We start from the raw sequence: 14029 nt of genomic DNA, 5'->3' as shown, positions 1-14029 counted from the left end.
CATCCTTGCTCCTTCAGTTGCTTTCTGTTGAGGGTTAGTTTAATCCCTGTTTCTGCAGCCCATCTCATCCCCGAACTCCACCCTTGCCACCTTCTCCTGGGGACGGGAAGCAATACACGTGCATTTGGGCTTGATTGGCATTGTCTCTCTACCCCACTTCCCTAGGGGATCTAGTCCCTGCTCTGGAAAGCCCCCCCCCATTCTGTGCTCCCCCCGGGATCCTACACCACCTCCTTCTTGGTCTCTCAGCTGCCTGAGGGATGTGCACGCCCCCATTCCCTGTTTGGAGTTGTTATTGTCCTTTGCCGGGTGCGGGTGGATGAGCCCTAGGAGGAAGGGATTTGCTTTATCTTGCCCTGCCAGACGTGTGCCCACAAGTTCCTGCGTGGATGGCGCCCATCCCCTCTGACATCATGGCTGCTGCTCTCTAGGCCCCGCGGCTCCTTCTGCTGACAAATGCCCCGCCATCTGCTTGTGGTGATGATGTTCGTGTCCTCGATGCCCCGACGTGGGGCTAGTGGTTAGAGCAGGTAACTAGGACCCTGCACTCTTGGGTTCTGCTTTTGGCTCTGGGAGGGGCCGTTGTCTAGTGGTTAAAGCAGGGGACTCCAGGACCCTGGATTCTAGTCCCAGCTCCGCCACTGACTGGTTGTGTGACCTTGGGTGAGTCCTTTCCCCTCTCTGTGCCTCAGTTTCCCTTTCCGTAAAATGGGGATAATAATGACTTAATTCCCACAAAGGAGGAGTGTGTGTGAAGCTGAATTCCTTAATGGTGGCAAAGGCGATCCTGGTCTGGAAGTAGCTGGAGATGGACAAACTGCCCTCTCGCCTCCCCGGCTGCCACTTCCCATCTCGCCCCAGGAAGGGGGTGGGTGGCACCTCTTGCCCAGCAGATGTGGGGCCGATCTGCAAGCCGATGTGCTGTTAACTACTGACTGCTGGGGTGAGGCTTCGGCCCAGCTCCTCTCTCCGTGCCAAGGGCTTGGCCCGGCTCCAGGGCTTTATTTGAACAGCTCGCTCTTGGCTTAGCTGGCACAGGGCAGCTTTTTCAGCCCGGCTCTGCCGAGCAGTTGCCTTGGAGCCGGGTTTTCTTCTTGCTGCGCAGGAGGGACCCCCTGACTCCTGCAGGCTGGTTCCCACTCAACCCGCTTCTCCCGCTCTGGGGGGCAGCTGGCACGTGGGATGGCTTCCCTCGGGCGATGAAGGCTCTGCGTGGGCCCCTGGCCCAGGTACTTTGGCCCAGGCACCTCCTGGCTGCTTGGTCCTGCTTGCCCTGCGCCAGGCCACTTGCCCTTTGGCAGAGCCGCTCCCCCGGCCTGCTCTTCCATGACTGCAGCCCCCTTCCCGCAAACCCCTCCCCGCCTCCCCCTAGGGTCCAGGCCAGCCTGGCACTGATTCCCGTGGAGAGGGGCAGAGAAGAGGCAGAGAGAATCTGCTTGGGGGTTGATAGGTAGAGAAAGAGGCGGTGCACTTCTGGGCCCACCTGGCCTGGGCTGAGCCTCCAGACAGGGAAGGGGAGTCTGACTTCTGTGATGGGATGGGCTCCTCCTGCCGGGAGGTTCCCCGGATGCCTTGAGATGGGCCAAGCCCCGGCTGGGGGCGCGTGACGGAATCTGACGGTGCGATCCCTGAGCGCTGCGGTCCCACCGCCGTCCAGCAGCCAGGGCTTCCTTCCTGGGCATGCCAGAAACCACTTACCCGCAGGGCCCCTCCCTGCGTCAAGGTCACGGCGCTGGTGCCCGGGCCGCTCTCAGCTCCGAGCGGGCTCCCTTTGGTTTCGGCCCTGGCCGCAGTGGGCAGGAAGCCCAGGCTGTGGCTCCTTCCAGCCCTCTCCCCTGTGCTCCACGCACCAAGGACGCGGGGTCTGGCGTTCGCGGGTTCACTGCGGATGCCGCCCTGGGGCGCAAACACAGACCACTCAGAGACTTGAAGGCCAGCACGGCGCATCGTCGTCATCTAGTCTGACCCTTGCATGTTGCAGGCCGTAGCCCCTCACCCGCTCAATCCTGCGGTAGGCTGAGTTGCTGACCTCCTCAAATCATGACCAAGAGACTTCCCGTTACTCTGGTTCAAACCAGCAGGTGACCTGGGCCCCATGCCACAGAAGAAGGCGAAACCTCCCCAGGGTCTCTGCCAATCTGACCTGGGGGAAAATTCCGTCCCGATCTGAAATAGGGCAATCAGTTAGACCCTGAGCACCTGGGCGAGACCCACCAGCCAGACACCCGGGGAAGAATTGGCGGTAGTAACTCAGAACCTTCCCCGTCTAGTATGTCCAATGGCCAGTGATGGCACATTGGCTACTAGCAGTCATGGATGGGCTGAATACCATTGTAGGCAACTTCTGTACACCGTCCCCTCCATAAACTTATCAAGCTCCATCTTGAAACAAATTAGGGTTTTTTTGTTTGTTTGTTTGTTTTTTTGCCCCCACTGCTCCCCTTGAAAGGCTGTTCCAGAACTTCACTCCTCTGATGCTCAGAAACCTTGGTCTAATTTTAAGCCTAAACTTATTGATGGCCAGTTTGTATCCATTTGTTCTTGTGCCAGCCATGGTCCTTAACTTAAATAACTCCTCTCCCTCCCTGGTGTTTATCCCTCTGATGTATTTATAGAGAGCGATCAGATCCCTCTCAGCCTGTGTGTTGTTATGCCAAGCTCCTTAAGTCTCCTCTTGTAAGGCTGGTTCTCCGTTCCTTCGATGGCCCTAGTAGCCGTTCTCTGCAGCTGTTTGCCTTTTGCACCTGAGTTGTTTCTCGGTCCGTCTCGGGGAAATCTGTCCTCAACCCTTGTTTCACCAGCATGTCTCATCCCAACCCACAGGGACAAGACGCGGGGCTCAGTTTCCCAGCCCATTCAGCCCTCTCCCCTGGGCCTGACTCCCCGGGAGCAATTAATCCCAGCTGCAGTGGCGGGGAGGCATGTGCATGTGGGCACTGGCCCAGCATGGGTTGGACTGAGAACCCCCAAGCTCCTATCACCCAAGAGCCATCAGACGGGAGCAGTCAGCTACCTATGTGGGACATGAATCTGCTGGGGAAGTGATGGGTCGTTTAACCCTTTGTAGCTGGGGCTAGAGCTCCTCGCCCTGAATGGCAGCATGTTTCCTGTAACTGCCAAGAGCATCGGGCATATGGACTTGTCCTGCCAGGAGGGCTGATCTCTGTGGAGAACCCAGCTTGCCTGCTGCTGTCCGGTGGCAGGGTCCGTGTTCGTGGGCCTGTCTCCTGGCCGTTGATTCGGAATCGCCCTGCTCTGCCTGAGCTTGCAAAGTTGAGTTTGGGATCTGAAATTCACCTTTGGCAGGGGTGGGTGATTCAGGCCCGTCCCGAATCCCTCCTACAATACCTCGCTCTCTTGGGGAGGCCACCTCAGCGCTCCGACAGACCCTTCCCAGGCGCAGGTACCAAATATTGTGCTAAAGTACCCAGCTTGGGGAAAATAAAGCAAGGTCTGCCCTGGTGCATCTTGGGACGAATTCATTCTGGACTCGGAACTGGCCGCTCCCCCATGATTGTCAATTTCCCCTGCAGCTGGGGTCCTGGGCACCTTCCTTAAATGGCTCTCTGCTGCTGATTTGAAAAGACTCCGTTGCCCCTGGATGCCCCCGCCCCTTGCCTTTGCACTCCCCGTTGGCATGAGGCCCTGGCACAGGGAAGCTGACTCACTCCCCTCTGACCCTGGCATCCTGTGTGAGTGAAGCTGGAAGTGGAGTGACTTGTCAGGAAAATATTTCCCCTCCTGAGCCGTGGGCACCTGAGTCACTCGATAAGCAGGCCGCTGCTATCTGCCTGTGCCTTCTGGCAAGTCCGCAGCCCCATATGCACCATGGACCTGCCGGGACTCGCCCAGGAAAGGGAACGGCAGGTGGGTGAGCGGGGGAAGGGCTCACCTCTTCCATCTCAGGCAGCCAGCTCTGACTCAGAGCTAACTCAGCTTGGCTGCTTTCCACCCTCGCAGTCCCGGTGCTCTGGGAAGGTTTAAATTCATACCGCAGATGTGTGTGTGTGTGTGTCTGTGTGGGGGGGTGTCTATTCCAGGCTCTGCCACAGCCTCCCTGTTGGACCTTGGACAAGTCACTTAATCCCTCTGGCTTCTTTCCCCTTGCTCCAGCAGGGCGGGTCTGAGACCCTTCTCCAACGCAGTGCAAGCCGTCCCAGTATCTCCCAGCCCCCTTGACTCTGCATCTCAGCTGGAAACGGGTTCCTCTCCCTCCCTCCCCCACCAGCAGCTATTATCAACCCTTTCTCCGTCTGTCTCTTGTTTGGCAGCTGTGTGGTAAAGAGAAACAAATCGACACCAGGCAGCACATGTGGTACATAGCCAGGGTGTAATTGAAAGACACGCACACACACATCTAGGATATTAAATGCCGTACGTCGCCGGCACCCGTGCAAATATAACTGACCAGAGAGCGAGGATGGGCCAGTGGGCCCTAGCCTAGGACTTGGGAGACCCAGATTCCTGTTCCATTACAGCCTTGGGCCCAGATCCTCAAAGGTATTTCAGCCCTTAACTTCTGTTAGCCTCCCTGGGCCTTGGTTCTCGCCTGTAAAACAATAACCGTGGTGCCCAGCCTCCCTGGAGTGTCATGAGGGTACGTACAGTGGCGATTGTGAGGTGCAGATGATATGGCACCGGGACCCATCTAAATACCTTAGAGAGACAGGTAGAATTTCAATAACTACCCTCCCTCCACCCCCAGGCTGCCATCCGTGCCCTGGGATTGGAGTAGATGAGTGTGCTGTGACAGGCGGGCAATGGGCGAGACATGGGTTCTACTCCAGATTCTGCCACAGACTCTCGGTGAGACCGAAGGCAAGTCACTTACTCGCTCTGTGCCTCAGTTTCCCCATCTCTGTGCAGGTCTAGTAATATTTCCCTACCTTGCAAAGGGGGCTGTGAGGATCGATCCATCTGGGTTCGGGAGATGCTCAGATACTTACTGATGTGGAGTTAACTGGACAGAGAGAGAGAAATTCCCCTGGTCTTGGCTGGACCGGAGAAGATGGGAGTCGGATCTAATTCCCACTTGGTTTTGGGCTTGCAAACCCAGAGTGAGATTCTGCAAAAGCCAAACCACCCTGGGTTTCTTGGCATAGGCTTTTGATCTCCATCCAGCTTCCAGGCCGGGCTGTGTGGTCTTCCCACCTTCCTCCAAGTTGGTGGAAAGTTGCTGGAACCTCTGGAGAGCCGAGCTGCGGAAGGAGCCTACTTCTGCGCAAGAATGTAAAGAAAGCCGCAGCTGAAACGGTTGAATATTGGGGTGGGGGGGGGCATAAATTTCGCCACAGTGCGGTCTCACCCTGCCCTAAACAGGGCCAGATTAACCTTTTGTGGGCCCGGCGCCAAATATATTGGTGGGCCCCCATGGGAGCAATGGCGCAGGGCGTGGGGAGATCAGTCCCTGGAGCCAGGGGCTGGCCAGGGGCATGATATGGCAGGAGCGGCCCCGCTCCGCCCAGCCTAGTACGAGGACGCTACTTTTTTGCCAGATGCACAGTGTCCTGCCCGGCCCTGTGCTGCCAACGTGCCCCTTCCTGTGGGGGTGGGCCTGTGGCACGCCACACAGCCGCCCAGCCCAGCACCCTCCTGACTCCCTATGGCCAGAGCCCCCCCTGGACTTGCTCTGCCCAGCACCCCCCACAAATCCCCCACTCCCTAGTGCCCCAGCATACCCAGATCCTCCCTGCCCCCTTACAGCCCAGCACCCCCCACCCCCAGACTACCCACTCCCTGCCTCCTGGCTGCACTTACTGGCCCTGCTGGGAGGCAACTGTGTCTGGCGCGAGGGTCTGCCCCGGCCGGGCTCCCTCAGGACCCACTTGCCTGGAGGGGCCCAGCCAAGCCCCCCACACTGTCCCCCTGCCCCTGACTGCCGAGACTGGCCAGGCTTCTGCTCCAGTCCCAGGTGGCTCAGCTCCGGGGAGACAGGTGGGGCCCCACAGGTGGTGGGGAGCCAGCGGTGCCCTGGGGTCCGGCCAGGGGGCAGAGAGAAGCTGGGGGTGGGGCCAGGGGGGTGGAGAGGAGCCCTCGGCTGGCCAGCGGGCAGGCCGAGAGGAGCAAATGGTGGGGCAGGGGAATCCAGTGGGCTGGCAGGGTCTCAGGGCACAGGGCAAGGAGAGCAGGCTGGGGCCCCCTTCTGAGCATGGGCCCGGCTCCATGGGGCCGCTGGTGCCATTGTAAATCCGGTACTGGACCTAAACACTTAAGCAGTGATTTGCTGTTTAAAGTGGAAATCTGCCTCCCGAGAAGTGACTGTAAAACCAGCCACCTAACCTGCCTCATCTGCCTCGCCACTGTGTGCAGCGGAGGCCGACAACAGAAAGTTTGGAAGAGATCTTAACTGTGGGGCTAGGGGGCTTCAGCTGATCTCTGTCAGAGGTCAGGATGAGACCTTCTTGTGGGGCAGATATTACCCCACAGCTGCCGACTCTGTGGATCTTGCACCTTCCTCTGGTACTGGCCACGGTCAGAGATGGGCTACTGGGTTAGCTGGACCTTGGGTCTCATCCTGTTCCTGCACACTGGTCTGCATCGGGGTTTAGAGCCAGCTTAGAGAGAGCGGTGGAGAAATGGATCCAGGGAGGGCTGAGAGCGCCTGTCTGTACAAACCCTCGTTGTCCAGCCCGGGGCTATTCCACCGACTCCTTTAGGGGGTGCCCGGTGGAATGGGATGTGTGCTTTGGCTTCTGGTGGATGGATGCCACCTGCCACCTCGCACAGCAGAGGGGCAATGAACTCCTCTGGGGGGCCCAGGAATCCAGATGGGACCAAATCTCGGCTTCTTCCCTCCCTGATGCCTCGTCCCTCTCAATCATACGCAGCCTCCTAACGGGGAGACATTGAGTGGTGGGGGGAGAGAATTTTGTCATGGTGACACCCAGCTGCCTCCCCTAGTGGGGCCCCATTCCTGCATCACCTGGGAAGTGTAGCTGTTAGGAAACGCTTGCCCTGATCTGTTCCTTGAGGAGGAGGAGGGTGCGAGGAAGGTTGACGTTTTGGGGCGTAGCTCCCTGTCCTGTATGAAGACATCTCGGGGCCGTCTGAAGTACTCTCCGGTGCGACCTGGCTGACTCTCCGTGAGCGGTAGCGGGCAAGGCGCGCAGCCGGCAGGAAGCAGGAAGGGAGATGTTAACTGCAGTGAATTAATATTGAGATGGGCTCTTTGGCACCCCACCCCTACGCGCACACACGTAAATAATACCTATCCATGGCAATAGAGCTCCCTGCTGCTGCTCCCACCGAAACAGGGAACGAGTGAAATTATGTAAACAGATCTAGAGTGTAATAGTAATCTCAGCGCTCGGTGACAGACAGTCCGACTGACGCGGGAGCAATGGGATTTGGGGGACGAGCCCTCGGTGACGGAGAGTCCGACTGATGCTAGAGCAATGGGTTTTGGGGGACAAGCCCTGGATGATAGACAGTCTGACACTAGAGCAGTGTGGTCAAGGAACAAGCCCTTGGTGACGTACAGTCTGACTGGCGAAGAGGTTCGGGGAACGAGCCCTCGATGACGGACAGTCGGACTGACAGTGGGGCAATGGGGCTCGGGGGACGAGCACTCGGTGACAGACGGTCTGACTGACACAGAGATGAGCTGTTGACAGGAGAATGTCCAGCTGATCAACGGGCAGAGCAGGCTGGCTGGCCCGATGCAGCTCCGGCTGCCCTTTCCCCCGGCAGGCTGCATTTAGGATTAGCTCCTGGTATGCTGGTCCCTGGGGAAAGGCCAGTGCGGGCTTTGGTGTGGATTGCTTTGGGGCCTGCGTGCAGAGACTGCAGTCTGCCTGCTGCCACCACGGCCAGCACGGCCTTGTGACAAACAGCTCTCCCGCTGGTGAGCAGCCGTGTTCCCTCCAGGCTTGTCTCTAGCTAGGTGTTCGTACATCCCTAGCCCAACCTCAGGGCCTTCAGGCACTACTGTAACAATAACAACGAGGGTCCGAGGCCCCCTGTAAGCCTCTTGCCCGTTATGATACATTGCTGTGTGCTGTTAAGCAGCAGCCACGTTCCACCCCAGAGGTGGCTGCATTTTGCTGCTGAGTGAAGTTAATTCTCTTTTTGCTGCCTCTGTGTGTGTAGTGGGGGGTGGGGGGCGTTGCAAGGAAGGATTTAACACTTGCACAGCACTGTGCGATCCCAGGGGGGAAGGCTGCTCTAGGGAGGGTGCAAAGCACTAGGGTTATGATTCCCAGGCCCCTGAGCTCCTTTGCTCCCTTGTGTCTTTGGCAGGCTGCTGGCTGGAGCGCCCCAGGACGTGGCAGCTGGGACGGAGAACGCCACGCGGACGGGGGCCATGTATTCCTGCCCCCTGAGTGTCTCCACGAACGACTGCAAGCGAGTGGACATCGAGGAGAAGAGTATGCCAGCACTTCTCAGCCCCCTTCGCCCCACCCAGGGCAACCCACCCCCAGCCAGCCTAGCAACTCGGGAGGTGGGGATTAAATACCACCCGTCTTGGGTGATGCTCCCCCTCCGGGGATGTGCTGTCTTCAGACGCCTGGCCCCATTCTGTCCTCTCTCCGCTGGCAGACGGGGGAGCCACGGGGTGCAGCAAGGGTCCTGTTAACCATTTAAGAGCTGAACCCAAGCTGGATAACGGGCTGTCCAGGGCAGGGCTTCCGAAAGGGAGGAGAGAACAACTCCTTTCTCACTGCGTACATGTTCCCTTCTCCACCCCAAGCTCTGTCTGTTCCCCCAGCCCTGCCCCACAGTAGCATGCTCTCCTGGGCAGGCAGCCCCATGTTTTCCCAGTCCTGGGCTTTCCCTGTGCACTGTCCCATGCTCTTCTGTGGTGACTCACTCATGGCAATGACATGCTGCAGAGGGCTGGGGGACTCCAGCCCTGCCCGGGAGGGTCTTTTGCTGGAGGGATCCATGTCCCGATTGCATTATTTGAGGGCAGGCACATGAGTGGGGGAGGGGGCTACGCATTCTCGTGCCATAACTGCTCGTGCGTCATTGTCTTCTCTGCTCCATGTGCCCAGGTGAACCACGGAAGAACATCATTGAGGACATGTGGCTGGGGGTGACCATCGCTAGCCAGAGACAGCCCTCGGGGAGAGTGCTGGTGAGTGTGGCCCGCTGGGATACCTTGAGGGGCTTTGGTGGGGGAGCCTGAGCGTCGCACCTAGGACACGATTCACCATTGCACGTGCCTTGCACAGCATTTACACCAGTGCAAAGCAAATACAAAACGAGGGAAGGGAGCATGGCCTAGTGTTTAGAGCTGGGGACACCAGGCCTGCTTCTCCACTGCCGGCCTCGGTGTCAGGCTTCATGCCCAGGCAAAGTGGGTGGGAAATGCCCCCAGGTCACTCGCTGGTGGCACTTTGCTCAGGTGTGTAACTGGCAGGACCTGGTGCATGGCGGTGGGGAATCAGACCCCTGTGCATCAGGACTCCTAGGTTCCATTCCTGCCCTGATCTTGACTATGGTCAAATCACTTGCCTCAGTTTGCCCATCTGTAAAATGAGACTGACGATACTGACTGCCCCCACAGGGTGGGGGAATATGAGGGTGAATTAATGAATGGAGGAGGAGGGGCTGCAGAAGAGCAATGTAATGGAGCAGGTTGCAGCTGCAATTACACTTGGTAGAGAAGTGCGGCCTGTGGAGACTACAAGTCCCAGCATGCAATGCGCCAGCTTGCTGCGGAGGGCCTGCTGCATGGAGCACTGCATGCTGGGATCTGTAGGCTCTGTGGGCAGCCCCTCTGCATTAAAGGAGAAGGCAAGTGCCTGTTAGTTGCAGAGGTGTAGCTCTCTCTAGGGCTTGAAACCATGCAACTGCCTCCCTCTCTCTGCGCCACCCCTCCCTCACCGTCTCGTCGGCTTCGCTCCCATCCGTTCCTTTTCGCTGGGCTTTCGCCGAGCGAGGGTCCGGTTTCCAGCTTGCAATGGCAGCCTGGAGGAAACCAAACCCCGGCAACAGCCTCGGTGCCAGCTGCTCAGCCCGTTGGCCTCTGGCTGAGGCCGCGTGGGAAAGAACGTGAAACAATCCAGAACTAAAAGGGGAAGGCAGCCCCTGGGGGATTCAGAGCGGAGCAGGGTTTAACCGTTCCCGGTTGCAGTTCTGCTGAGTGGCTGGCTGCAGAGTTCTCTCTGCTCGGTCTCTGGGAGGTCCGTGGCCCATCCCAGTGATAACTGGGCTCTGCGGGAATCTGTGGGTCTGGCCGTCCGTTGCCCCGTTGTTTATAGCACGCAGATGGTTCACCGTCTGCTCCGTGGTAACGTTTGACACCCGCTCTGCCCTGTGTAGTTAACGTCTGAGGCGCGGGGCGATGGAGAATCATCCCATAGATGCCTAAAGGGCCCAGTTACCTCGGTGATGGGCTATGGATCATTCGCTCTCTCTCCTATCCCTTTGCTGGCAGGGGTCCCAGGCTGCTCCTGAGCTCGCGCTCTCTGTCCGAAACCCCAATTCAGAGGCTCAGGAATGGGGGGCAGACCTGGCGGAGGTCAGGGAAGGCTAGCGACCCCGCAATGGAAATATTGTGGGGGCTCCCCCGACTCCTCCTATTCCTCTGCCCCTACTCCATTTGCCGGAAGCTTCCCCCTACCACCTCTGTCCCCCCTTTCCCCAGGGATTCTAGTTCCAGACCCATCTGACTTCTTTAAAGCACATTTGCGGCTGGTGTCACGGCCTTGGTGCCTGATGTCTGTGCCGTATCCATAGCGGGCCATGTTCACCCCTGGCGTAACTCCGTGCGCTCCCCTGAAGGTGACTGAGCCCCAGGAGGGATCTGACCCAGAGCAGAGAGAGCGGAGTGTCGGCTTCACCCGCAGGCTCCGTGCCAACCCCCCTCTCCCCCCAGCAGGTGTGTAACTGGCAAGACATGGTGCACAGACGGTGGGGAATCAGACCCCTGCAGTGGAGTGCATCAGGACTCCTGGGTTCTATTCCTGCCCTGATCTTGACTATGGTCAAATCACTTGCCTCAGTTCGCCCATCTGTAAAATGGAACTAATTATGTTCAGCGTTGTTCAGACTCCATGGTCCTTCCGTCCTTGGCTTTCCTGCTGCGGCTGCCATCCTCGCAACTACCCAGCCAATGCCCACCCATGCTTCCCTGCACACATGTGAGCATGCCTAGGTATGCACGTACCCCGATCTTTTGCATGGGCATTCACACCTATGCCGTGCCCACTGGCATCCAACCCATCCCTCTTGTACATGCATGCTCCGATACGCATGCATCCACTGGCACTGCTTCTAAGCAGTGGGCTCTCGGGCTATGTGGACTGCTGCTCTGACCTGGAGTGGGAGGAGTGGGATATCGGGGGCTATATGCGCTGAGCACCCCAGCTTGCATGCAAACACCCCTGTCCTTGCCCCTGGCATCTCACAAGGCAGATCTTTGCCTGGCTCGTGGAGCTGCAGTTTCCATCTTCCCCCTCATCTGCCAATCCTCAAATTGGTTCAAAAGGCCTCAATTAAATTAGCCGAAAGGCAAGACGGCACTTTGGGTAACAGGAGCTATATCTCCACAGCTGTGATTGGGAGGGCAGGTCCCCGAGGGGCGGAACGGGGATGTCTGCGACTACTGGCGCTGAGGGAACAGCAGACCGTTCCACCCAGAATGTCCCACAACCAACCCCATTGGCTCCTAGGGGGCTACGGCCAGGGAACAATCTCATGAGGTGGGAGAGGAGAGGAAAGGAAGGCTGGCCAGTGGTTAGGGCTTGGGAGACCAGAGGTCATGTCCCTTCTCTGCCACAGACTGTTTGTGTGACCTTGGGCAAATCGCTTAGCCTCTGAGGTCCTCCTCTGTTTTTCGCTGCCCTACCTCACAAGGATAAATAGACCAAAGGTGCTCAGATAACGCACTAATAGGGTTATGTAAGTACGATTGCTAGAGGCTGCCAGCGTTGCTGGTTCTGGCTGGATCTCTCCCTCTGTGTAACAGTGTTTAGCTTAGTCTGCCTTGAGCGCAGGGGACGGGACTAGAAGACCTCTCGAGGTCCCTTCCGGTCCTATGATTTCTATGCCTTCGTCTGGCTGGGTGCGGGGCTCGAACCTGGGAATCTAAATGGATGAGCCGGCACTGTTTGAGCCCAAAGGGCCACGCTGGGTTAGCATGGCGTACGCGTGCTTCCCCTTCCCAGCCCACCAGAGAGGGGAAGAAGGGTAATGCAGCTTTTGCTTCTACCCGGCATGCATTGGGCTGAAATGAGGATAGCGTTTGCAGTTACACTTCTTGTTCTGCTGCAGACCTGGCACGGTCGGGTCCGTGGCTGGGACTGTGGGAATACAAATAATAGTAATAAATGAATTCCAAGGGCCTGGTGATTGCCAGGCGCCAGGGCTCATGCTGGTTGCCAGCTGGGATCAGGAAGGGATCCCACCTTACGCCAGGGTACAGCATTGCAGAGTCTCATGAGGGTTTAGGCCTTCTTCTGGCTTGAAGAGATGGTGGCCTTGACTCAGGGGTCTGATTAGATATGGCAGGAGACAGGAGGAGCTGTTGGTCTGATTTCTGGGGGCAGGAGGCCGGACGCTGGAATAGGTGGGCCCGAGCTATGGTTTGATTGGAGGTGGGTATCAGGTTTGCCGTGCTGTTGGTTTGATCTGGTACAGGACAAAGTATGACACAGCAGAGGATGGACAACTGCTCCAATCCAGTAGGGCAAGAGGTGGGGAACTGGAGAAGATTGACCTTGGTCTGACCTGGAGTGGCAGGAGGTGGGGTATGGGGGCATACGGACTGCTGCTCTGAGCAGGAGTGGCAGGACTGGGATACCGCGGTATATGGGCTTCTGCTCTCCCCTGCTCTGGGTAGGAGGTGGGATATCTGGGAATACGGACTAGTGTCGCTGGAGGTGGCTAGCTCTGGCCCATTGGGCTGACCCAGGATACCAACCCCTAGGCAGTAGCCCCAGTGCCCCGCGAGCCCCAGACAGCAGCGTGCTTAGTACTCACCCCGGTTGCTCCTGGCTCCCCAGGCCTGCGCTCACCGATACACTAGGGTCCTGCTGTCTGGCAACGAAGACCAGCAGCGCATGGTGGGGAAGTGCTACGTCCGCGGCAATGACCTGCAGCTGGAGCTGGCTGACGACTGGCAGACCTACCACAATGAGATGTGCAACTCCAACACCGAAGAGACTGGCATGTGCCAGATGGGCACCAGCGGCGGCTTCACCGCCAACACGGTCTACTTCGGGGCCCCGGGCGCCTACAACTGGCAAGGTCCGTGCTGCCGCCGGCTGCTTTGGGTCTCCCCCCCCTCACCCCGGCACTGCCCTTCCCCCAGCCCATCTGCCTGGACCGACGCGGCCTCTCTGGGTACGTCTACACCGCGAGAAAGGCCCACGGCACGGCCGCAGCTGGCCCGGATCAACTGACTCGGACCGTGGGGCTGTAAAATTGCAGTGTTGGTCTGTGGACTTGGGCTGGAGCCTGGGCTTGGAGACCCCGCAAGTGGGGAGGGTCCCAGAGGCCTGGCTTGGTCCCAGAGCCCTGGCTCCAGCCTGAGCCCAAAGGTCTACGCTGCAGGTTCCCGCAGCCCGAGGCCAACCTAGCTGATCCAGGCTGAGACTCGGGGCCGCAGGGTTTTTAGCGCAGTATAGACGTACCCTTGATGTGGCCGCAGCTGCCCGAGGGATGCTCAGCCGGCGACACCACGAGTATTGAGTGGCTCTGCCAGGGGCGGAGGGCTGGTGGGGAGGGAAAGGGGCAGGGACTGTGCCGGGGAGGTAGCACAGGCCAGGAAGCAGCTGGGGATGGGGATGGGGATGGGGAGAGATTCCTGTGTCTGCTACCACCTGCCTCTGGCTTGAACTGTTCCATGTTTCCCTCCCCGGCTGCAGGGACGAACTACGTTCTGCAGCGAGATAGCTGGGACCTGGTCGACTTCTCCTACCCCAACCATGACAACGGCAACATCTACATAGGTACCTTTCGCTACGTCTGGAAGGGACGCCCTCCACCCCCTTGCCCTCCCCATGTAACAACATGGGGGGTGGGGATAGAGAAGGGCACAGGGCCGCAAGAGACCTGGGTTCTAGTCCCAGCTCTGCCACTG

The 14029-nt window shown here is 58.6% G+C and overlaps 1 protein-coding gene across 2 annotated transcripts in view; it reads left to right on the top strand.

The window, feature by feature from the left end:
* ITGA3 (integrin subunit alpha 3) overlaps positions 1 to 14029 on the top strand; it is a 44531-nt gene that overhangs the window by 11002 nt on the left and 19500 nt on the right. For both annotated transcript variants that reach the window (XM_048829721.2, XM_048829722.2), the window contains exons 2-5: positions 8239 to 8366; positions 8994 to 9076; positions 12951 to 13194; positions 13815 to 13898. In XM_048829721.2, coding sequence (XP_048685678.2) covers positions 8239 to 8366; positions 8994 to 9076; positions 12951 to 13194; positions 13815 to 13898 — 539 coding nt within the window. The remainder of the gene's footprint in view (positions 1 to 8238; positions 8367 to 8993; positions 9077 to 12950; positions 13195 to 13814; positions 13899 to 14029) is intronic.

This window comes from Caretta caretta, chromosome 27 (genome assembly GCF_965140235.1).
Source record: "Caretta caretta isolate rCarCar2 chromosome 27, rCarCar1.hap1, whole genome shotgun sequence".
Classification (NCBI taxonomy): domain Eukaryota; kingdom Metazoa; phylum Chordata; order Testudines; family Cheloniidae; genus Caretta; species Caretta caretta.
Note: the sequence above shows the minus strand (reverse complement) of the source record. Positions and strands in the feature narration are given on the sequence as shown.